This window comes from Hoplias malabaricus, chromosome 2 (assembly GCF_029633855.1).
Source record: "Hoplias malabaricus isolate fHopMal1 chromosome 2, fHopMal1.hap1, whole genome shotgun sequence".
Lineage (NCBI taxonomy): Eukaryota > Metazoa > Chordata > Actinopteri > Characiformes > Erythrinidae > Hoplias > Hoplias malabaricus.
Window position 1 is genome coordinate 77,148,267 of NC_089801.1, and position 24,300 is coordinate 77,172,566.

The window sequence follows — 24,300 nt, forward strand, 5'->3', positions numbered from 1 at the left end:
GCATTTATTTCGTCCTGAGACATTTCTAACAGTCAGAGCAGGCAAACACGGGGGTCTAGGTGGAGTTTTACGGGTTTACGACATAGCTCTCCTTGTCTGAAAATGTAAGATGGTCAGTAAGAGGTGTTTCCATGCCGCAGCGATGAATCCCAAATGTCTCACCCTCCGTAGGGCACAAGGTCAATCATAAAATAAATGTCTGCACTGTGGGAAATAATTGGCAGTGACCGGACAATTATCCGAGTTTAAATAATGTCTGTGTTTTTATTATCAGATATTATCTGTAATGTGCACTATGTAGGGGGCATGGAGCTACTTTGGGACGCGGCCCGAGATCCTCTACTTACTGACACAGACAAACACAGCTCTGTTTACAAACTACAGGGGTCAGGGATCCATACTTATATTTCTGTAGTTTTAACATCCAAACTAACTGGAAAAAAAGGAGGAAAACTGAAAAAAAAAATAAATAAATATAAATATCACTGTTTTTATTTGAGTTGTGTGAGCATTGAGTGGACCCCCAATATGGCGGCTACTCAGTGACATCAGCTGCAACCCACGGATAAATGTATAGCGCATGTGCGTGTGGTCCACAGTGCAGTAGTTTATGGATTAGCTCTTTTCATTCTTCCAGCTTCTTCTTGCTTGAACACTGAAGATTTGTTTTAAAAGTGCTTTAGGCAATTTCAACAAGTGCTTGTATGTTTTATTGTAGTATACTCACCTACCCACCAGAGGTTGTACATCGTGAATCCTAACAAATACACCAGTGCGGTAGTCACAGTGACCTCTAGTGGCCAATCAAACGTAACACAGCATAAAGGCTTCTACCCCAAACTGACGTTTTCCAAATATATGTTTTTTCTCAGAGCAGGGTGGGCGTACCCTCTCTGTGATGTACACTGTGATGGAAAAATGTTTGCAGACGTATTTGTGCCTAAGCTTCCTTGGAAATGAAGGGTATTAACAAAGACTGTGTTCCCCTTTGCTGCAGTAAGAGCTTCACTAGCCTTTAGCCACATGACCATTAGTGAGGTCAGGGACTGATGTTGGAGGATTAGATCCCAAACAGCACTCCAGCTTAGCTTTAAAACAATGAATGGAGATGGTACTGTAGTCTGTTTAGATATTTACTACTCAGCTGTTTTTTCAATGATTGAAAACATGGATAACACTTCGAAAATTGTGAAAGAAATGTTTTTTTTATGTTTGTGCGTGTGTGTGTGTGTGTGTGTGTGTGTGCCTGTGACCAGTCTCAGTTTTAGACTGATTTATTGAGAGTAAACAGATTTCATATCTGAACAAAAATGATGTTTTATAAAAGTTTATCTTTAAAATGTATTTAAAATGTGTGAATATGTGTTAGATAGTAATGTGTTTGTGTTTGTAAATGTGATGGAAAAACTTTCACATTTCACATTTAAAATTTCACATTTTAAGTAGATTTTTTAGTTTACTACATCAGCTGTTCTTCATATTGTGAGAATATTTCATGATGAATAGACCAAAAAAATGCCTCAGAATTACTTAAATTATATTTAATAATTGACATTGACTTCCTTTGAAATGTATGAGGGTTTTTATTCATTCATTCGTTATCTGTAACCAGTTCAGGGTCCCAGTGGGTCCAGATCCTACCTGGAATCATTGGGTGCAAGGCGGGAACACACCCTGGAGGGGGCGCCAGTCCTTCACAGGGCAACACTAACACACACACACTCACAGTCACTCACACCTACAGACACTTTTGTGTTACCAGTCCACCTACCAGAGCACCCAGAGGAAACCCACGCGGACACAAGGAGAACACACCACACTCCTCACAGACAGTCACCCGGAGGAAACCCACACAGACACAGGGAGAACACACCACACTCCTCACAGACAGTCACCCGAAGGAAACCCACGCAGACACAGGGAGAACACACCACACTCCTCACAGACAGTCACCCGGAGGAAACCCACACAGACACAGGGAGAACACACCACACTCCTCACAGACAGTCACCCGGAGGAAACCCACGCAGACACAGGGAGAACACACCACACTCCTCACAGACAGTCACCCGGAGGAAACCCACGCAGACACAGGGAGAACACACCACACTCCTCACAGACAGTCACCCGGAGGAAACCCACGCAGACACAGGGAGAACACACCACACTCCTCACAGACAGTCACCCGGAGGAAACCCACGCAGACACAGAGAGAACACACCACACTCCTCACAGACAGTCACCCGGAGGAAACCCACGCAGACACAGGGAGAACACACCACACTCCTCACAGACAGTCACCCGGAGGAAACCCACACAGACACAGGGAGAACACACCACACTCCTCACAGACAGTCACCCGGAGGAAACCCACGCAGACACAGGGAGAACACACCACACTCCTCACAGACAGTCACCCGGAGGAAACCCACGCAGACACAGGGAGAACACACCACACTCCTCACAGACAGTCACCCGGAGGAAACCCACGCAGACACAGGGAGAACACACCACACTCCTCACAGACAGTCACCCGGAGGAAACCCACGCAGACACAGGGAGAACACACCACACTCCTCACAGACAGTCACCCGGAGGAAACCCACGCAGACACAGGGAGAACACACCACACTCCTCACAGACAGTCACCCGGAGGAAACCCACACAGACACAGGGAGAACACACCACACTCCTCACAGACAGTCACCCGGAGAAAACCCACGCAGACACAGGGAGAACACACCACACTCCTCACAGACAGTCACCCGGAGGAAACCCACGCAGACACAGGGAGAACACACCACACTCCTCACAGACAGTCACCCGGAGGAAACTGACACAGACACAGGGAGAACACACCACACTCCTCACAGACAGTCACCCGGAGAAAACCCACGCAGACACAGGGAGAACACACCACACTCCTCACAGACAGTCACCCGGAGGAAACCCACGCAGACACAGGGAGAACACACCACACTCCTCACAGACAGTCACCCGGAGAAAACCCACGCAGACACAGGGAGAACACACCACACTCCTCACAGACAGTCACCTGTAGCGGGAATTAAACCCAAAACCTCCAGGTCCCTGGAGCTGTGTGACTGCGACACTACCTGCTGCACCACCGTGTCACTGAGGGTTTTTAATTATTCATTATTCACACAATAAACTCCATGCTGTAAATCTTTGTTTTAATTTATTTATTTGTTCATTTCAAACCTTCTATTTTTTAACAAAAAAAAATAGTTAATCTCCCCCTTTTTAACTAAATTAGCTGTATATAAAACAGAGACTTGTTGCTGTACTTTATTTTTCAGTCTTTACTAGTGAGGGAGCCACATGGAGTGAGCAGGCCACGGGGACGGAGCTACAGGCCACAGTGAGAGAGAGTCCGATTCTCACGCCGTATACTGTACAGACTTTCGGCTTGGAGCCTATGTGTGCGCAGCCAGGCGGGTAAGAGCTTCGAGTTTGTTTTCTACAGAGCGCAGGTCGATTTTAACGTCGCCTTTGGTTTGTGGTCAGTTCTGCGCGGTTTATCGCTCTACTGTGCGGTGAGTTAGTTCGCAGCTGGTTTGAATACAGCCTGGTTCCGCCCGTGTGTCTCAGCCTGTTCCTCCCTCAGTTACACGCAGCTGCAGTTAGCCGTTAGCGTTGCTATGGTGTAAACCTGGCAACCACCGCGAAGCTGAGTTTACTGTGTATTTCAGGAGCGGAGAGTGGAGCCCGGGTTTAGCGGCTCATTAGAGACCTGACTTTCTGTAAAGTAGTTTTAACAAAACCCGGCCCGCACTTTACTCAGCTCTCCCCCCGTCTATCTCGTGTCTCTTAGCTTTAGCTTTAGCTGAGTTTACGCGTGTGTTCAGTCACGTCTCTTCAGCACCGCTCAGAGAGGAGAAGGGGGTGTAACGGCAACGGGAACGCGGCGCCTGACCTCCGTTTATTCGCCGTTAAAGTGAGATTTGGAGTGTTGGAGGGCGTTGTACGTCTAATATAGGACATTGAAAGATTGAGACGCAGAAACATGGGCGTTTAGCGGCTGTTTGTGTGGTGTTCGAGTGATTTTTGGACAGTGACACCGAGTCGTATTTGTTAGGACACTGTCTCGAGCGCTCAGTAGCTAACTGCTGTTTACGTCGCGTGGGTCTCTCTGGACAATACTACGGCCGTTCAGTAACTTTGTCATTGAGTGAGTTTTGTACACAATTATTGGCGTTTAGTAACAGTTTATGTCATTCGGGGGAGGCGTTCACGAACCGTTTATGTGAGGTTTGAACACTTCTATGGGCGTTTAGCAACTTTTAATGTCGTATTTGTGTGATTTTGGCGTTCACTAACGCTTTATGTGGGTGATTTTCGACAACACTATGAACGTTCAGTAACTTTTTCATTGGGTACTTCTTGTACACTTATTGACGGTTATTAACGGTCATATTCGGGGGATTTAGGACAGTACCTTGGCTGTACATGAAGAGCTTGTGAACCGTTTGGGTGACTTTGGACACAACTGACGGCGTTTAGTAAACGTTTACGTCACAATTGGGTGATTTTTGGACGTTAACATCCCAGAGGGCAATGAATGTTTGGCCCACATTCGGCCTTGACCCTGTTGATTCAGAGAGAGTCTGTCTGCCTCAACTTGGCCACAGCTCCACCTTAAATGGACCAGATGTAAAGTGAGTTGTGGACTAGACCTGGGCTAAATCAACAGTTGGCCCACACAGTGCCGTAACTGAGCTGATGGTGCCAAAAGTGAGACAGATTTGGCCCAAATGTGTCTGCTTTCTGAGATGGTATTTAGTTAGTGTTTATATGGTATTCAGGTGATTTTTGGAAATTGTGGACAATGTCATGAGCATTTTAATCGCTGTTTAAGTGGTTATTAATTGAGTTTTGGACAGTGACGAGAGAGTTCGGGTGATTTTTTCACAGTGTCATGGTTATGTGGTGTTTGTGTCATTTGTGGAGAGTGTTATAGGCAGGTGTTACATATTTATGTGATTTTGTGCAGTGTAATGGCTGTTGATGAACTGGTTTTGTGTCTTTCAGGTGATTTTGGACAGTACTATGGGAACCTAAAGAGACTATTTTCCTGATCCTGGGGCTATATCTTTTTTTCTCATTACTCTGACGTGAGAGGAAACATGTCAACGAAGGGCTTTGCAGATCTGCGTGACAAGCTCAAGGCCATGACGCCACTCCATGAAGGCGAAAAACGGCGGCGGCGCTCCCCTTCAGATGAAGAGGACGATGAGGATGAAGAGCTTACGGTGAGGGGACCTCTGGCGCCGCGGGAGTCTGAAGCGCTGAAGGTGAAGAGTGGCATTGTTCAGGCACGGGTGTTCACGTCAGAGGAGTGCGCATGCATCGAAGCCAAGATCGATGAGGTAGTGGCACGCGCCGAGCGTGGGCTGTACCGCGAGCACACGGTGGACCGGGCTCCGCTGCGCAACAAGTATTTCTTTGGCGAGGGCTACACATATGGGTCACAACTCGAGCGCAGAGGCCCAGGCCAGGAGCGTCTCTACTGCAAGGGCGAGGTGGACGACATCCCCTCTTGGGTGAACGAGCTGGTGATCGGACGCCTTGTGGCACGCGGCCTCATCCCCGAGGGCTTCGTGGACAGTGCAGTGATCAACGACTACCAGCCCGGAGGCTGCATTGTGTCACACGTAGACCCCATCCACATCTTTGAGCGGCCCATTGTGTCAGTGTCCTTCTTCAGCGATAGTGCGCTCTGCTTCGGCTGCAAGTTCCGCTTCAGGCCCATCCGTGTCTCGGAGCCTGTGCTGTGCGTTCCTGTGCGCAGAGGGAGCGTCACCGTGCTTAGGTGTGGAAGGAGGAGTGCTGGGGAAATGTGGAGAGCGCCACGACAGTGGGAATGGGGGAAAAAAAAAAAACATATTTCCAGATCTGGAAAAGGCTAAAATAAAAAGATTGGGAAATTCAAATCTACCAAGTTTGGAATTCCAAGAGAAGGAAGGATCGCATCAAATTTTGGAAAATATCTGTGATCTAAAAAGCACTGATTTCCAGACCTGAAAGTATGCACATTTTGAAGATGCTTTATGATGCATAAACACATATCAGAGAAAACAATAAAATTACCTTCTTGTATCTAAACTGTCCCTCCTCTCAGCTCCACTGTCCACATAGGAGAACTTTGTAGTTCTACAATTAGAAACTAGTTCATCTGTTGCTCTACATAGTTTGTTTGCCCCCCTTCAACCAGTTCTGCTTCAATCCTTTTAACCTTGTAGATGTAAAGTCAGAAACAGTAGCCGATCTGTTGCTGCACAGTTTGCGTTGGTCGTCCTCTACTTCGTCATCAGTGGATACCGGATGCTGTTGGCTGGATAGTTAGTCCAGAAGTAACTGAGGCGTTTAAAAACTCCAGCAGCTACTGCTGTGTCTGATCCACTCGTACCAGCACCACACACACTAACATACCACCACCACTGCAGCACTGAGAATGATCAACCGCCCAAATCATTTGGGGGATCTGACATTGGTAAAACTTGGGGAAGAGGCTAGCACTGTATGCGGAGCATACTAAATGGACTCGAGTCTGTAATAGTAGAACTACAAAATGCACCTCTAAGGTCAGTGGAGCTTGTAAAATGGATGCTGAATATAGGCACAAGGAGGTAATTTTAATGTCATATCAGATGGGTGTATATGTTTGGAGAAGTGTGTGTAATACGGACTCGAAGTCTGTAGATATCCACTTATCCTCAGGACATTCCCTTGCCAGGTCTGGAAATGTTCACTTTAGAAAAACTCATTTGTTGTTGTTTTGTTTTTATCACTTTAAAATATATAATTCAGAAAGTTAGATGAGTAGAGACACTGATTTAACAGTTATATAGACTCTGCATGCCAACATTTAAATTGTCTAAAGAAAAGAACATCTGCAGATGTTATTTAAAGGAGCGCTATGCAATATTTTTACATCTTAATGATGCTTCACTGAGCTTTAATAAGAGAATAGAGCATCTGTCATTGCTAATTTGGTCTCAGCACTGCAGAAACTGCACTTTGTAACTTTTGAAAGAGGGTTGGAGACCCCCCCCCTTCACTCTCCATTAATTCCAGGACAGTGCTGTAAAATTGATTGCACTAGGGGAGCCCCAAAAGCAACAAACCCAAATCTTGCCTGATGTTCCTTTTAAGATTACATTTTAGAATGAACACCATATAAGCTATGAACATATTAAAGAACAGTCTTAGTTTGGGTCTACTTTTAAATTCTAGTGAAGTTTACACAGTGTTGTCCTTTGATTAGTTAGTTTACTGTTAAAGGTAAACAGTGCAGGATGAGTAGCTCTGTAAGAAAGTGTTAAAGTACGGAGTTCGTGAAGGGTGTGATACTTTGGAGAATCCAGAGGCTGACGTGTACTGTTTTGGTTGCTGTTGCAGTGGCTATGCTGCAGATGACATCACACACTGCATCCGGCCTCAGGATATTAAAGAGAGGAGAGCAGTCATCATCCTCAGAAAGTGAGTAAAGTGAATGAGGTACTAACTATAAACTCTCATTGTGTTCTTCTAGAAATATTTACTTTTTCTGATACACTGTATACAAAAAAAACCATTGCAGACACCTGTTCATCCAGCATATCCTGGGGAAAAAAGGCTGTTTATAGGGAGTTTGATGCAAATTGCTACAGTGACAGCCTCTATTTTCTGGGATGGTTTCCAAACCAGATGTTGGAACAGTTTCATGAGGATTTGATGGCATTCTACCTTTACAACATCAGTGAGGTCAGGTGCTGATGTTAGATGATTTCATTTTAGATTTCCAAAGTCAGTCAGAAGGCTGAGGCTTAAACTAATGGTGCTTTTCCACTGCGTGCAACCAACTCGGCTTGGCACGCTAAAAGCCTGTCGCTTTTTGACTGGAACAGCTTCCCTGCGAAATGGAGTGGTGTCACAAATCCCCGTCTCTAACAGGAATCGCTGGCTTTGAAAACCGCAACAACAACAGCGCTAAAGTTAGGCACTGTTTAATCATCATGTATTCGTGTGTTGTTTTTGTTTTTTGGACTGAACACAGCTCTGAGCCCCAGTTCTCACAGATCAGTTTTACCTGTTGCCCGTTCGGCTTTCACTGGAAATTTTATTGGCCATTGGCCCAAGGAGCATAGCTATAAACCTCTTCAAAACACTGAGGTAACGTTAAGAGCTGCCGCTGTGAGTCCAATAAAAATAAATGTGAATGCTGAGGCAGTTTGTGCTGTTTTCTAATCAGCTCTGCATTTCGTGGTGACTGACATGGTTTTGGCCAATCAGCGCTCTGCAGAGTTTACACATGCACCTACTCAGTGCAGTTAGAACCCAGAGTGAGCTGGGACTGAAGACCTACCCGGTTCCAGGGACCAGGCACCAGATGTGTCCAGCGGAAAAGTAAAAGAGCCGTGCCGAATCGAGTGGAGTAGTGTAGGTTCCATGCAGTGGAAACCGTAAATCAATAATAGCTGCCAGTATTAACCCTGATTCGAAAGAATGTAAAACAATAGGCAAGTTTAATTGTGATGTGTCTGTAGTCAAAACGTACTTCCTCTGTTATAGGACAAGAGCTAACGCACCTCGTCTAGACACACATCCTTTGAGCCCTTCCATCACCCCACCTCCACAGAGACGACACAAAGTCAAAGCGAAACGCTCGCACCGCAAAGCCGACCCAGATGCAGCACACAGGTATGCTTCTCTCAATCAGGTCGCCAATGAAGCTCTGTAGTACAAACTCGAGAACAGCTGTTAGCTTTGCAGGGTTGAGGTGTCTCCTCCTCAGACAGAGTTACAGTCCTGAGTTATAATCCTAAATCCTGATTTTTGGAAGTGAAAGGGTGCATGAAGCTTGTTTGATGCTCTATATACTGTTGTACAAGACCGTAGTTCCTATTTTTGTATTCTTTCTTGATTCTTTATTATAGAAATGTTTTTCTTCGTATTATAACGTTCCTAGAGGAGTATGAACCTCCATTCCGTCATACAGGTGATTTAAATTTATCTTATTTTTCATATTTCTCTCTGTTTTTACAGGCCTCGCATTTTGGAGATGGACAAAGAACAGCACAGGCTTTCTCTGTTTTCAAGGCAGAATCATCACGACGGCTCCGGCTCTGAAAACACCTGGAGAGGGGTGGAGGCTACCTCGCTCTACAAACACCACACGCACTCTGACACACCTTCTCGCCAAGTCAAGATGAGGCGCCACTGAGGATGCTTTACGTCAGTTTAGGGTGACGTCACGTTAACTGTAACTGCACAGTGACTCGGGCAGGTTCCTTCATGGGGACTTGTTCTCCTTCCAACGTCTTTTTAAAAGCTGCTCTTCTGGACAGCAGTGCTTGTAGAGTAACTGCGGTAGCTGTTCTGTTGCAGGGCGACTCATTCATTCAATTTCCACAGTCTATAACGGACTAAGCAGTATTTAAACTACTCCATCAGCCTAGACATATCGGGGAAGACCCAGACCGTAAAAAACGAATACTTATCGGTCGCTGGTACCGAGAGGATGGCAGTGTCATTTAATTTCAGAGTGTGTTAGGGTTGGTTCTTATTTATGTTTGTGAGCCTGTTTCCTTTGGAATGAGTGTGATGATGACGTGTGTATGTATCAAACTTTACTCAGTGCTTTCAGTTCTATGGCAGTCTTCACATTTAGCCGCCTTACAGTACAACCTGTTGGTCAGTAGAAAACCTCCACAGCAACACAATCCAAAAAGAAACGACTTTTTTGTTTCTGTTTCTAAACTACCTGCGTACGTTTTGGACTGATAATTATTCTTTAATTCTTGTACGGTTTGAGGCTGCTCTTTTATGATACCCGCACCTTTAGAATAATATGGAACCTGACGTCGATGGCAGTGTTAGCGTTACATCACAGTTAATTCTACTCTGAGTTTGTTCCTGGTTATAAGAATGGAGACGGATGAGTTCCGCAATTTCAAGAATTTAATTTGCATTGTTCCTTGGCCGTGTGTCGTGAAGATGTACTTGCCGGGGCATGGCTGCATTTGAACTTGTTTTTTGGCAAGTACACTGGGTTTTTTATTTCGGCTGAATCCTGGTAACGACAGTCTGTGGCGACCCTGCACTTGGATATCAACTTCATACACTTGGGCAAAGTACATGCTGCATTGAGGGAGGGAAAAAAATGAACATTATCTAAGATCGGTCCTGGTCTATGCAAAGGTTTGTCTCTAAAAGATGAGACGGAGTGTTAGTGCCTCACCTGGCTTTGGCGTCACTGGTGTGTTAATTTATTTTTTGCTCAAAGATTTGGTTATGCTTTGCTTTTTTTTTTCCTCTCTTTTCTGGATTTCCTAGATCCCTCCACCATTGGATGACATTTGAAACTGCATGGGGGCAGTCCACTGTGGTGTTCTGACAAAACAGACCAAGAGAGTCTGGTGTCTGAAATGGAAACGGCATTTTGTTGCTGGTAAATTAACTCAGGTTTGATTTACAGAGGAATTCCATCAATGTAAACAAAGTCATTCAGAGGACTTTTAAGTGTCTTTGTGTAACATATAATTCATAATTAAGACATTCTCCCACTCGGCTGTAATTTTACAGTAAGATTAGCTTAGTATTTAAAAAAATCACAAACCTCATAAAAGAACTAAAAATTAAGTACTAAGGCCATGTTTACAATCGCTAACATCTAAATCTCCATCTTTAAATCATCCAAACCAAAACTTACACATACTTTGGATACAATATTATCCCCAAGAACAGAACAAATCCAAGCACAGCACTTTTCCCTGATGGAGCTCATAATGACTGCAGTGAGTGAAAAGAACGTTTTTTACTTGCCATTTTCAAACAACTTACATTTTATGGGATTTTTTTAAATACTACAGTTACCACAAATAACAACAGTGGGAGAACTCATCAGATGCCTGGTACCCGTTAAGACCACTGTGAACAATCCTGACTTTTGAAAGCTCCTTTAGAAGAGAGTTTAATGTCAACCCACTCTGAATGACTCTGTTTGCCACCTTTATTCATTCAAGCACAGATTCAAACAAACATGGCTGCAGTGGGAGTATCGACCCTGTACACGCACAGAAGCAGGTTGTTGTTAGTGCTTTTTGAAGCTATGGTTCAATATTAGTTATTCATATAGCACATGATCACACACGGCGTGTATTCAGCCTGTCCTGTTCAGGTGAAGCTTCAGTTTTTGCAGTTCATCTTGCAGGACGTTCTGGAGTTGCTAGTTCCTGGTTATTACATTTCACATCCCTGGTGTAAGTTACAAAATGGCAGCCACTTAACTCACAAGATCTGGGTTTGATTTCAAATGAACGCTTCATGCCTGTAGCCAGTTTCTGTTTTGAATTTTTTTGAACACATGACTCACAAGTTTGTTTTATTTGTGTAAACGTGTATTTTTGCATCAAAGATGTACAGGCCTGAATAGAGATGAACTGAACGAGAAGCTATATAAAAGTTTAAACAATACCAATGTGTTGGGTTTCTTAAAGTGTTTTTCTTTCTGTTTGTGTTCTGTTATTAGAGGCCATAACTTTGGAAGGGTTTGGAGTACTGCTTGGCTACATTTCATTATAATGCTTTTTCTTTCTTCACGCTTTTCATTTGGGAACCAGTGAGTCGAGTCGCACCACTGCCAGTCATCCAGTTTACACCATTAAAGCTCAGTTTATTACGATGAGGGAAGATGCCACAGGATTTGGTTTAAATTGGATGAATATATAACAGTATAATTATGATTCATTCTTATTTTTAACTGGTTAAATACGTGCACCATAGCGCACTGTTTCAGAAAGACTGGGATGTTCTCAAGCTGCCACAAGAGTCTGAATCACTGTGCCCAATGCCCCGTGTGGTCTACAGTTCTGTAAAGCCTGTGGCATTGGGTTGTTAAGCTGAGAAATTGTGTTCCCTGAAGTGGATGGACATTGATTATGTTTGGGACAAGTTGGAATGGAGTTTTTGATCCAGAACTAATCAGCCAACATCAGTGCTTTTTCCTGGTGGTGGTGTTGCTGCTGAATGCAGTCCAGTACCTACAGCAGTGTTCCAGTATCAAATCATCGCTTTCAGATGAGCTCGACACCAGAGGAGTCGGCAGCATTTCTGAATTATAGTCAGTGAATTTACAAACCACTTGAATCTGTTTTTAATTTGTGTTTCACATTCTCTGCTTTTTGTTGATTTTAACCTTGACAGGAGAATAGTGATGTGTTATTCTGGTATAATCCAATATGTTAAGGCCAAAGGTGTCAACAGGGACAAAAAAAAGACAAATTTTGACCCCTTTTACTTTTGCATTGATTGAAATTAAAAGTTTTCAATAGTTTTTTTCCTTTTTCCTTAATGGAGCTAATGGAAAGGATTCAATTTGTAGAACCAGGGACACATTTTGGGCGGCACGGTGGCGCTGCATGTAGTGTTGCAGTCACACAGCTCCAGGGGCCTGGAGGTTCTGGGTTCGATTCCCGCTCCGGGTGACTGTCTGTGAGGAGTTGGTGTGTTCTCCCCGTGTCCGCGTGGGTTTCCTCCGGGTGACTGTCTGTGAGGAGTTGGTGTGTTCTCCCTGTGTCTGTGTGGGTTTCCTCCGGGTGCTCCGGTTTCCTCCCACAGTCCAAAAACACACGTTGGTAGGTGGACTGGCGACTCAAAAGTGTCCGTAGGTGTGAGTGTGTGTTACTCTGTGAAGGACTGGCGCCCCCTCCAGGGTGTATTCCTGCCTTGCGCCCAATGATTCCAGGTAGGCTCTGGACCCACCGCGACCCTGAACTGGATAAGGGTTACAGATAATGGATGAATGGGACACATTTCAAGATGTACCCTGCAGTTTTAGTTTGTTTTCAGTGCCCAACTTATTAAGACAGGGGACTTAAAAACATAATATTTCTCTGGTTTAGGCAAATAAACTCAGTCACGCCCATCCAGTAGGAAAGGGTCTGATGGAAATTCATATTGGACCGTCTTCAGTTCTAGGACAACAGAGAAAACATAACTCGTGGAGTACCTACTCCATACAAAGATAACTACAAAGCCCAGACTTGAGGAATGTCCAATAGGACTGTCACTCAGTTACTTTCCTTTCATTCATTTATTCATGTATTCATTGTAACTGTTTATCCAGTTCAGGGACATGAATGAATGAGCTCTTTTCCTGATGGATGGACACTTTTGACTTAACTGGCTAAATTCAGAGATTATGGTTTAAGGAATTTATTCTGGGGCTAATAAAATAAATAAATTAGTTTTGGTTATTATAATATTTTTGTACTGCTTAAAATACAAAATTTAATTTAAAAAAAGTATATGTTTATTTGTTTTAATGAAAATGTAAAAAGTAATTAACATGTAATCATTTACTCATTAGTTCATTAAGCTTTAACTACTTTAAATACAGTAATTAAACGTCTAGAATTACTCTCTGACATCAAAAACTTTAATTTAGTAGCAGTTTGGTTGAGTTTATTTTTAATTTTCGGTATTAGTTGCAAAACCACGTAGCGCACGTCTTAATACAGCCTACGTCACTGGAGTCCTGGCTTGTGATTGGTCTAAATTCCGGTCAACTTTAAAGCCCCGCCCACCGGAGCTCGTCGATTAGCCTGTTTCAGTTGAGCGGAGAAACGAAGTAGAAGAGTCCGCCGTGTTCCGCCTTCAGTGTTTGTTTTCATACCGCTTTTCTTTAGTATGTTTGTGAGGGCGTTGAGGAAGAAGGTACGTGACACTTCGCTTTGAATTTAAAGGTTAATAGAGAAGAATGTCGGAGAAAAAGGCACGTGAGTGAAGGGTGAATGGTAGTAGATGACGAAAGCAGCCAACGGATTATAACAACAACAGCAGCAGCAGCAGACAAACTTCAACAGAGAGAGGAAGAAACGCCTATAACTCTTAGTCTACTGCCGGTCTAAGCTGAAATGGCTTGTATCTGCCAGCTATGGTCGTCTAACATTGGTTTAAACACCTCATTCGTTAGCTAGCAGCTAAATAAGATAGTTAATGTCACCAAACTTTAAGCTAACCACAGCTGTATAACTTCTGTTAATTGTCGTTTCCACCTTAAATGGCGCAGCAGCTGCAGTCACACACAGGATTCATTTGAGGGCTTCTCCACAAGCCCTATGTTTCTCAGGCTTAACCAATAGAAGGAGAGGGTGGTTTTAGGCTAAAGTTAACACTGTATGGACAAAAGAACTGGGACACCTTCACATTACACTTACAGGAGCTTTGATGATGTCCAGTTCTAAATATATAAGCATTAAAATGGGGGTTGTCAGCTTCCACTCTTCTGGAAATGCATTCTACACGATTCTGTAGTGTCTGTGGGAAATGTTGCCCATTCTAGCATTTGTAATGTTAGACACTGATGGTGTGAGAGGCCCTGACTTGTGGTCTCCATCCCAGTTCATCCCAAAGGTGTTAGATGGGGTTGAGGTCAGAGCTTCGTGTGGGCCAGTCAGGTTCTTCCACAGCTAACTCAACCAACCCTGCCATTATGGACCTTGCTTTGTGCACAGGGGCACAGTCATCCTGGAACGTAAAGGGGTTTTCCCCCACAAAGCTGGAAGTATACAATAATTCAGAATTAAGACATTAAGACTGTCCATATAGTGTGTCTAGCTAGCATGAAAAGTCCTGCTTTATGGAATAACTTACTTTCATGGTGTAAATGTGTTCTTCTGATTTGTGAACCCTACTTTAAATTCTCTGCGCTACGCTAACAGATTTGGTATGTTTGGGTGGGGAAAATGTTAAAGGCTGATTTGGTAAGCATCATCAGTCTTTGTCGGTCTGATTGTTTCTTCTGTGATGTCACTAATATGCCATTTTAAAGATGCTACAGTGTGCGCTGAAGTGAAAACAATATTTCATGGCCTACTTTTATTTTTGGTAGTGACAGCGCTAAAACTGGACAAGCAGGAACAAAATGAGGGGATTTCACCCTGAGACAAACCCGGCAAAAAATCAGGGACTTATTTCGATACGTTTTCCTCCTTTAACAAATTGAGCTATAAGATCTCACTGCAAACACTTTGGAGCACTGACACCGCATTGCTCTTACTGTGGTATTACCAACAATCATGTTAGGGTATAATGTGTAAACGTGTGACCGGTTCTGAAACTCTAAATCCTCTGAAGGCCACAGGGAATTAACGAATGTCTGCGTACAGGATTTGTTGAGATTTCACCCTAAGTACTGTGACAACACACTCTTAACCGCAAAGTTAAGCTGACTGTCATTAAGGAGAGTTGTGCGTTATGTAACAGCTTTCACTTAAAGTCAAATATTCCCCCATTAAAGCATGACGTTAAGACTATATGACAAATTTACACTCTAATGATAATGGAGTCATGTTATATGGGGTTTTTCCACTGCATGGAACCTACACGACTCGGCCTCGGCATGATTATCTGGTGCCTGGTCCCTGGAACCGGGTAGGTCTTCGGTAGAGAACCTCTCACTCTGGGTTCTAACTACGCTGAGTAGGTACTAAATGGTGAAGTGTAAACCCTGCAGAGCACTGATTGGCCAGAGCCATGTCAATCACCACAAAATGCAGTGCTCATTCAAATCCAGCAAAAACTGCCGCTTGTAAAAACTCTTTAATTACAGTAGCTTTCACGTTTGTTTTTATTGAACTCACAGCGGCAGCTCGTACCTCGAGGTGTTTTGAAGAGGTTTAAATGCTCCTTGGGCCGATGGATGACAAACATTTCCAGCGAAAGCCAAACATGTGACAAGTAAAAATTATCTGTGAGAAATCAGTCTAAAACAAAAAAACAAAAAAACAACTTGCGAATACACGATGAGTAAACAGCTCCAAACTTTACCGACGCTGTTGTTGTGGTTTTCAAAGCCAGCGATTCCTGTTAGAGACGGGGTTTTGCAACGTCACCGGCTCCATTTCACTTGGGAGCTGTGACAGTTTAAAAGTGACAAGCTTTAAGCGTCGAGCCGGACCCAAGCAGTGGACAAGCACCAATAGGCTACAGTGTAAACAGCCCAAAGATTTACACCGTAGCAACCCAAAAAAGATAATTTTTATACTATAAAAAGATTTAAAATATCGACCTGTGGTTAGTTTAGTTTTGTCTTTATCAATAGTGGGATTTATTGAAGTCCTAAGAATCAAACGAAAAGATAATTCTCAGAGTGACTGTCGTCGCTTTTATTTCATCTCACTTGTCGTACAGTCTGCACTAGATAATGGTTTACAGTAAAGTTTTGACACCATGCACATATATTAATGATTCAGTAGCCTGTGCTGAGATTTACAGTAGTGATCCAGTACTCATAGGATGTAGAGTAGAGTTTCTATGTCCTAGGGTTGGCATTAAGGCAGTGAATCAGTGGTTTATACCTGGATTTTGATGGTGGTCACAGAGCCTATGCTAAGCTTTATAAGTAGCAACACAGTAGCCATAATCTGAGTTAGGCTTTACAGTAGAGGTTTAGATTGATCAGACTTGCCAACGGTGGTTTAATTATATATATATATATAAATTATATATATATATATATATATATATATAAAACTAACTCTGTTGTAATATCAGTGTTAGTGCAGTCTGTTAGTTATTGACGGTATTGATCAGTGTCTGACTCAGTGTGTTGATATTTGTTTGAAAAGTGAACAAAGTACATGACAAAGGTGTTTGAAGGCACCAAATGAAAGATTACATGTCAGCATTTGACTCTAAACATTGGCTGGACAGAGCAAGTAAACATTTGATCTCATCACTGAATATCTACAATGCTTACAAAAACTAGGGATGCCCCCGTATTGGATTTGTTTTGGGCCGATAGTAAACCCAACAATTAACTCTCTCCCTCCGTTGTCTGCTGAGCCACGGCCAGTAAACGGCATGTGGAGTTATTTAGACGGTGGGGAGAACACCAAACTTTGCAAAGCATGAAAAAGACGAGGGTGATGTTCTATTCCTCCTTCGTGGTTACCATATTAACCTACAATAATGTAACCTATTACAGTTACATTAATACAGGTGAAACCAACTCCAAATTCAGGAGACGACTGACTGCATGAAAGTAGACACAGACTGAAAGGGCTACAAAACTAAACAACTCGAATTACAGATGAGTTTATAACAAAATACAGACAAGCTAAATTTCAGCCATTTCTTACCCAAATACACTGTTCCACCTTAAAAGACATTGCCATTAATGCGTAAAGAAATGGGACTTAAATAAAATCTTATTGTTTGGTCCAGACCAGAGGAGCCAGACCTTGATCAGTGATTCAGTTCTGTAGGTTGGGTTTGTAGTGTAGGCTTCTTCAAGTCTCCTGATTAGTGTGACCTTTCTCACGCACATGAAAAAAAACAAAAACAACCTACAAAAGGAATACCAGAGTCTATATCTGGACGTCCATTTTGCAGATTGGGAACAGCAGTGTTACACTAAATAGATTTGGTGTTTATTGATACCATGCTACAGTTTTTGAAAAAAAGCTTGCCCAGTATCATGTGGATCGTTGTATCTTTTGTGGAAGATTTCAGCAGAGTTTGGACAGGTCCGCTTGGAAAACAAGTCTGTAGTGGTCTGTGTAATTTGTGCCCGGTTGGGTCAGCACATTGACCTTAATCTGATTCTTTGCTGCAGAGTATGTCCAGTTTATGATCTGTGCTTTGCAAAGTCGATAGGCCGAGACGGATCTAAATTTAGCTTTGCTAGGGGCTCAGCTGCTGGGAAACACTGAGTAAGCTGCTGCTGTGGAAACGTCCTGAGTACATTTTACATGCAGATCTCTGGAGATCCACTTTGTGTCTATTTCTGATCTGAGTGTCAGGCAGTCTAAATCTGAAAAGTGCTGTCACTTATTATAAACGCCCTCGTGTGTGTGTGTTGGGTCCAAAGTGTGTATCTTCTACAGTGTGTATTCGCTATGGCGCATATCTTGGAAAATTAGGGAGTTAATGAGATCTATTAAAATCTGAATTTTTGTTTAGTTAACTATGGACTGTGGACCAATCACAGATGTTCCTGTTTATTGGTTTTCATGATTTCATCAGGTCTATGTCATGTTTTTTTCAGACTCCTGAGTAATCAGTCTTTAAACAGCCACTTGTTTTTGCTTTCTGTTGCAGTCTGAGTGATGTATTTTTCAAGTAAAAGGCGAGGTGAGGATGGAATCGCTGCCATCATTGACTTCCTGCTGTCAAACGCGCGGCTGGTGCTCGGAGTGGGCGGAGCTGCGGTGCTGGGCATTGCTACGTTAGCTGTGAAAAAGGTGAGAATACGCATGCGTATGTGCATGTATGAGTTAATGCTAACACGAGCTAATCAGTGTATTGGTGGATCAGTCAGTGTTTAATCTGCTACAGTGGCATCTTAGCCACAAAAGTTTATTCTTAAAGAGTGATTCTCGCTCTCTCTCTCGTTTAAGGCTGATTGTTTGCTTCTGTATCCGATAGCTTATAGAGCGCGCTGGACGGCCTCCTGATGACGAGAAGCCCGATAAGGAGATGACAGACAGCTGGGAGGAGCTCAGTCTGGTCAGCGCTTCGCCCAAACTGTTGCGGAGGGGCATTGAGGGTGTGGTCATGAAACAGATTACTGCAGCAACCAAGAAAGGTACAACCCACATCCTATAAATCCTATTTACAGTGGATGCTCTTGTTTGTTCTTGGTAGTGTTGATGTGTGGTAGTGTTTTTTTGTGTCATTAGTTTAAACGTTGATAGTGGCACTGATTACTGAATTCCAAACCCTTTGTGTGACTCCTGTGGCAGCGGATCTGTCTCAGCCTCTTCCCGAGCCTCAGATGAGCGAGTCTGAAGCCAATCCTCCACGCAGACGGCTGGACCTGTGTGTGCTGACGTTTGCGGAGCGTCTGCAGCAGTATTACCGTACACGTGTGTGTCTGACCCCTGAGGAGGTGTCCAGAGCGAAGCAGCGAGCTGTGGACATCGCCACAGAGATCCACTCTTTCCTGCGCTCCAAACACGCAGATATGCCTCTGGGGGAGATGACCTTAGGAGGGTCGCTACTTGATGACCTGCAGGTGGTCAAAGCTGATCATGCCTGCCTGCTCGTGCCTCTGCAGGTAATGTGTGTGTGTGTGTGTGTTGCCATTGACAACTCACTGTCCTCACTCTCACATCCCTCTCGCTCTCTCTGGTGAATGGACCGCACCGTCCTCACTCTCTTTGGGGAATGGACCGTATCGTCCTTTCTCTCAGTAGTGAACGGACCGCACCGTCCTCGGCCTCTGTAGTGAACGGACCGCACCGTCCTCGCTCTCTCTGGTGAACGGATCGCACCGTCCTCTTTTCTCTGGTGAACGGATCGCACCACCCTCGCTCTCTGTGGTGAACCGATCGCACCACCCTCGCTCTCTGTGGTGAACCGACCGCACCGTCCTCGCTCTCTGTGGTGAACCGATCGCACCGTCCTCGCTCTTTCTGGTGAACGGATCGCACCGTCCTCTTTTCTCTGGTGAACGGATCGCACCGTCCTCGCTTTCTCTGGTGAACAGATCGCACCGTCCTCGCTCTCTCTGGTGAACGGATCGCACCGTCCTCTTTTCTCTGGTGAACGGATCGCACCGTCCTCGCTCTCTCTGGTGAACAGATCGCACCGTCCTCTTTTCTCTGGTGAACGGATCGCACCGTCCTCGCTCTCTGTAGTGAACCGACCGCACCGTCCTCGCTCTCTCTGGTGAACAGATCGCACCACTCTCGCTCTCTCTGGTGAACAGATCGCACCGTCCTCGCTCTCTGTGGTGAACCGATTGCACCGTCCTCGCTCTCTGTGGTGAACCGATTGCACCGTCCTCGCTCTCTGTGGTGAACCGATCGCACCACCCTCGCTCTCTGTAGTGAACCGATCGCACCACCCTCGCTCTCTGTGGTGAACCGATCGCACCACCCTCGCTCTCTGTGGTGAACCGATCGCACCACCCTCGCTCTCTGTGGTGAACGGATCGCACCGTCCTCGCTCTCTGTGGTGAACCGATCGCACCACCCTCGCTCTCTGTGGTGAACGGACCGCACCGTCCTCGCTCTCTGTGGTGAACCGATCGCACCGTCCTCGCTCTCTCTGGTGAACCGATCGCACCGTCCTCGCTCTCTCTGGTGAACCGATCGCACCGTCCTCGCTCTCTCTGGTGAACGGACCGCACCGTCCTCGCTCTCTCTGGTGAACGGACCGCACCGTCCTCGCTCTCTGTAGCGAACCGATCGCACCGTCCTCGCTCTCTCTGGTGAACCGATTGCACCGTCCTCGCTCTCTCTGGTGAACCGATCGCACCGTCCTCGCTCTCTCTGGTGAACCGATCGCACCGTCCTCGCTCTCTCTGGTGAACGGACCGCACCGTCCTCGCTCTCTCTGGTGAACCATCCAATTTAAGTGAACAATGTATATATCAGACCCGATCCCTATAATGGATAAAATAAGGCTCATTTCTATTATTTTTGAAAAGTTGATGAGGCAGTTTATTATGAACATTCTAAGTGCCATGTTGTAAAGTCTAAATAAAGTACAGGTTATTGCACAAAACCAGGTGCATTGATTATTCATTAAAAAAGATGACCTTGCTGGACACAAAGGAGATAAACCTTATGACGTGTACTGTTGTGTGTTCTAGTTGGAGCCCAGTCTGTGGACGCCTATAGCAGGAGAGGACACCTTCCTGGGCCACCCTCAGTACTGCATGATACGGCGTGAAAACCTTGAGTATTTCCCACGTGGACGAAGCTACTGGGACAGACACCTGCTCGGCGGCTACCTCTCGTCCCGGCTCATTGCAGAGCAACTGGGCAAGTCCATAATGGAGTCTATGAACTGGCCCTCGCTGAGCGGGACCCTGGAGTGCGAGGTGCGGCCGGTGCTCGGGTCTTCCGTACTCAAGCTCGAGATCAGCAGCGAAAGAGACGGCGGCGACGGAGAGCAGCTCTTCATCAGTGTGCAGCCCACGGTACGCCTGGGGGAAATGACACTCTCGGCAAAGCCGGAAGTCACCGGATCTTTTGACTACATCTGGTACCAGAGTCTTTACACCAGCGAAACGGCCCGATTGGCTAGCCTCGACCAATCAGGCGGAGACTCTGAAGTCAGGAGAAAGTGCCTCAAAACCTTAAAGGCCGTGTGCCGGAACTGCCCTGCTCTCCACAAGCTCACGGGCGCCCAGCTGAGCAATGTGATCCTGCACATGAGTGAGACGGAGTCGGATTGGTCAGAAGCTGCCTTTGCTGATAGGTTCCAGCAGGCTGTCACAGAGCTGATTGGCTACTTGGAGATGGGGGTCTTGCCCAGTTATTTTAAGCCCGCTGTCAATCTTCTGCAGGGCTTTACCGAGGACGATATTGATGAGATGGGCTTCATGCTGTACTGTGCTGTGAGCGAACCAGAGATACTGCTCATATGAACTCCCCTTGGTTGTCCTTCGGCTCCAAACGTGCATTCATATTGTTGCTGCTGAATTGGTGGTCAATAGAAATGGGCTGTAAAAGCTACCTCGCATTGGTTTTAAACACCTTTCCTTTTCTGGTACAGAGTAAAAGGAGGCATTTCGGCATAATTTAATATTTGAGATGTGAACAAATTCATTCCGAGTGATTTAATATGGAGTATGTAATGGTACTCTGTGGAAACTTATCTTACTTTACAGTGATACAAAATGGAACCAGGAATTACAATGTCTACATTACACATGGGGCCCGTTTATTTACTATCCACAACCACCAGTTACTCTGGTTTTTATTTATAACAGAGCTGCTGGTGGTGAATCTGTTCTAAAATTAGTCTTTTAGGGAATATTTTTGCTGAGCATGAGTATGAGCTGATTTTTAAATACACATTAAACCCAAAACTTACTTAATTTAAAAAATCTCAGACATCAAGCAGTGTTTTTGTTACGTTTTAAACGTTTTCTGGAGTGTAGCATTCAGACTATGCTTTGGACGTCTGGTTCCATTCACCACTGCTGTAAATATATTTTCCACCAGAGTATTTCATATCAAATTAAGTCTTGGAATGCCTTTATTTGCATCTTAAATCAACAATAGCTAGTACTTTGACCATAAAATTCCAGCTTCAAGTCACTGTGCTGTAATGGGAAGAAAAGTGCCTCTGTTGTTGCTACTTTAATGTCGTTTTTCCTCCGCATGGTTCAGGCTCTAATCGACTCGACTCAACACGGCTCGGCACGCTTTACGTTTGTCGCTTTTCCACTGGCAGGGCTCACCCGCGACATGGACCCGGTGACGTTGCAAAACCCCGTCTCTTTATTTGGGCTGAACATGGCTCCGTTCAGTTTTACTTGTTGCATGCGGAAAAGCAAAAGAGCCGTGCCGAGTTGAGCAGAGCCTTGTAGGTTCTATTCAGTGGAAAAGCGCCATGTATTGCACTATGCAACTTTTGGAGGGGGGTAGGAAACCACCCACACTCCCCCTCGTTGATTACGACTGTAGGGGGAGCCCAGAAGCAAAAATACCAAATCTTACTTAGTGTTACTTTAACCATTGGAAAATATATTTTATATTATTATTATATTATAAATGAAATGGAAAAGGATTGAGATGTTAGGACAGTGACAATATGAACCGTGCGTAGAGGGCTGAAAGAGGAAGGGTTACACTGTGGCAAAGTGCCCAGTGCTAGGCCAAAAAGTGCCCTAATCAGCGGTCCTCAGCCCTAGAACCCCACTCTTCAGAACAGTTTGGTGTGTATCTTGTCAGAACATGACCACTCCACCACTGCAGTGTGTTGTAGAACAGGGCACGATGCTTTAAGTGTGAGGATGGAAGATCTCCAGGTATGGTGCAGCAGGAATAACTGGCGTTCTTAAAGGGCAGGTGGAAGCAAACCTGTTTACTGAGATTTATTAAAGGAATACTACGTAATATTGTCGGCTTATGTGATGTTCTATTAATCTATAACAGGAGGAATAGAGCATCTGTCATTGTTACTCCAGGCTGAACACTGCAGAAACGGCACTATGTAACTTTGAGGAGGGTAGGAAACCAATCCTATTTCCTCTGCCTCTCCAGTGATTTCAGAACTGTGCTGTCCTGATTAATTACAGTAACATGTATTACGTGGTGTTCCTTTAATTGGTCAAATACAGTGTGTCCAAAAGGTTGTGGACACTTCTTATAATTTGTCACCTCTGCTACTATATGGAACACTTTTGGACACAGTCAAGTGTGCAGTCACAGCTTGCGTAATGTTCTCTGGAGCAGCTGCACATGAGCCTAAGGTCACCATGTTCTACGCTAAGCTAAGCATTGGCTCGATGGGGGTAAAGCCTCCAGCATTGGGCTGTGGAGCAGTGGAACTGTTCTCCAACACTCGAGACCTTTGGAATAAGTCGGAGTAAAATTTAACAAATACAGTTCGACGTGTTCCCAAAAGAGTAGAGGCCTTTTAATTGCAGAAGTAATGGTTAAGCAAGTGTCCACAACTTTTAGGACATGTCCTAGTGTAAAGACGGTGTGCTCCTACTTCAGTGGAAGAGAAATCTACAGACATAGCTTCTCTAAAGTTGGAGAAGCATGTGGTATTCAGCCTGGAACAGTAAAGCACTCAGAACCTACACTTACAGAACCATAGACGTGGTGATATTAGCACAGGTATTTTCACCTGTACAGTGTGAGCAGGTGTAAACATGTATAAAGGGTTTCTGCATTGCCTTATACTCGTATTATAATTCGTGAGTATTTTCAGGTGGTGCAGTCACTGAGAGAGTGAGAGACGATATGAATCCTCATCAGTGGCTCTCCTCGTCTTTAATCATCTGCTCATGTGATATTCTGGCCGATCGACACTGATCCAGCTCTAGCCATAGTTCACCTCTAATAATGCATCTGCACTTTTCGCTCAGCTTTAGCGAGTAGACGTTAGGATCTTTACCTAAGCACAGACCAGGTCTGTGACTTTACCTCCTCCTGGAAGTGTTTACCTTTTAATATGCAATAATGCGAGACTGCGGTTCATTCTGTACCTGATTTTTATTTGACTAGTATTTCTCTATAAAGGGTGTTAGGGTTTTTCCCCCTTCTTTTCCTGGGTGTTGGTCTGTTATTAATAGTGGAGTCAGTTTGACTGGACTGTGTATGTGTGTCTGTGTGTGTGTGTGTTAGATACAGCCCATCGGAATGTACTTTGACATAGGCGTGTAAAAATATTTATAATTAAACTTCTCTGTAAATCTGTGCCTAAATAAAGAGCTTATTTCAGTAAAAAAAATAAAAGTTTTGTCTTTGACCTTAGGAGTAGGTCTGTGATGAGCCTTATTTGGGTTAAAGGAGTTTAAACTATATGCGTTATTAAGTGGTC

The 24,300-nt window shown here is 44.5% G+C and overlaps 2 protein-coding genes across 7 annotated transcripts; both read left to right on the plus strand.

The window, feature by feature from the left end:
• Nucleotides 1-3,323: 3,323 nt before the first annotated feature.
• Nucleotides 3,324-12,289, plus strand: alkbh5 (alkB homolog 5, RNA demethylase). 6 transcript variants are annotated; one of them, XM_066661664.1, is made up of 5 exons: nt 3,324-3,459; nt 5,053-5,833; nt 7,423-7,503; nt 8,575-8,703; nt 9,049-12,289. In XM_066661664.1, exons 2-5 carry the CDS (start codon nt 5,148-5,150, stop codon nt 9,224-9,226), a joined length of 1,074 nt encoding a protein of 357 aa, XP_066517761.1. In that variant the 5' UTR covers nt 3,324-3,459; nt 5,053-5,147; the 3' UTR covers nt 9,227-12,289. The 6 variants fall into 6 exon arrangements, with proteins under 6 accessions (XP_066517761.1, XP_066517760.1, XP_066517762.1 ...); XM_066661663.1 differs by lacking the exon at nt 3,324-3,459 and adding an exon at nt 3,463-3,557; XM_066661665.1 differs by lacking the exon at nt 3,324-3,459 and adding an exon at nt 3,687-3,958.
• A 1,305-nt stretch (nt 12,290-13,594) lies between these two features.
• Nucleotides 13,595-24,208, plus strand: mief2 (mitochondrial elongation factor 2). Its single transcript, XM_066661662.1, has 5 exons — nt 13,595-13,719; nt 18,109-18,251; nt 18,436-18,595; nt 18,753-19,066; nt 20,609-24,208. The coding sequence occupies exons 2-5, from the start codon at nt 18,117-18,119 to the stop codon at nt 21,386-21,388; spliced, it is 1,389 nt and encodes a 462-aa protein (XP_066517759.1). The 5' UTR covers nt 13,595-13,719; nt 18,109-18,116; the 3' UTR covers nt 21,389-24,208.
• The last annotated feature ends 92 nt before the right edge of the window (nt 24,209-24,300 follow it).

What these genes read in the sequence shown, in the direction of transcription:
- mief2 (XM_066661662.1), top strand. Translation starts at nt 18,117, where the DNA reads ATGTATTTTTCAAGTAAAAGGCGAGGTGAGGATGGAATCGCTGCCATC. An exon ending in CTACGTTAGCTGTGAAAAAG is followed by an intron (nt 18,252 to 18,435) that starts GTGAGAATACGC and finishes TGTATCCGATAG; the next exon opens with CTTATAGAGCGCGCTGGACG. An exon ending in TACTGCAGCAACCAAGAAAG is followed by an intron (nt 18,596 to 18,752) that starts GTACAACCCACA and finishes CTCCTGTGGCAG; the next exon opens with CGGATCTGTCTCAGCCTCTT.
- alkbh5 (XM_066661664.1), top strand. Translation starts at nt 5,148, where the DNA reads ATGTCAACGAAGGGCTTTGCAGATCTGCGTGACAAGCTCAAGGCCATG. An exon ending in GGGAGCGTCACCGTGCTTAG is followed by an intron (nt 5,834 to 7,422) that starts GTGTGGAAGGAG and finishes TTGCTGTTGCAG; the next exon opens with TGGCTATGCTGCAGATGACA. An exon ending in GCAGTCATCATCCTCAGAAA is followed by an intron (nt 7,504 to 8,574) that starts GTGAGTAAAGTG and finishes CCTCTGTTATAG; the next exon opens with GACAAGAGCTAACGCACCTC.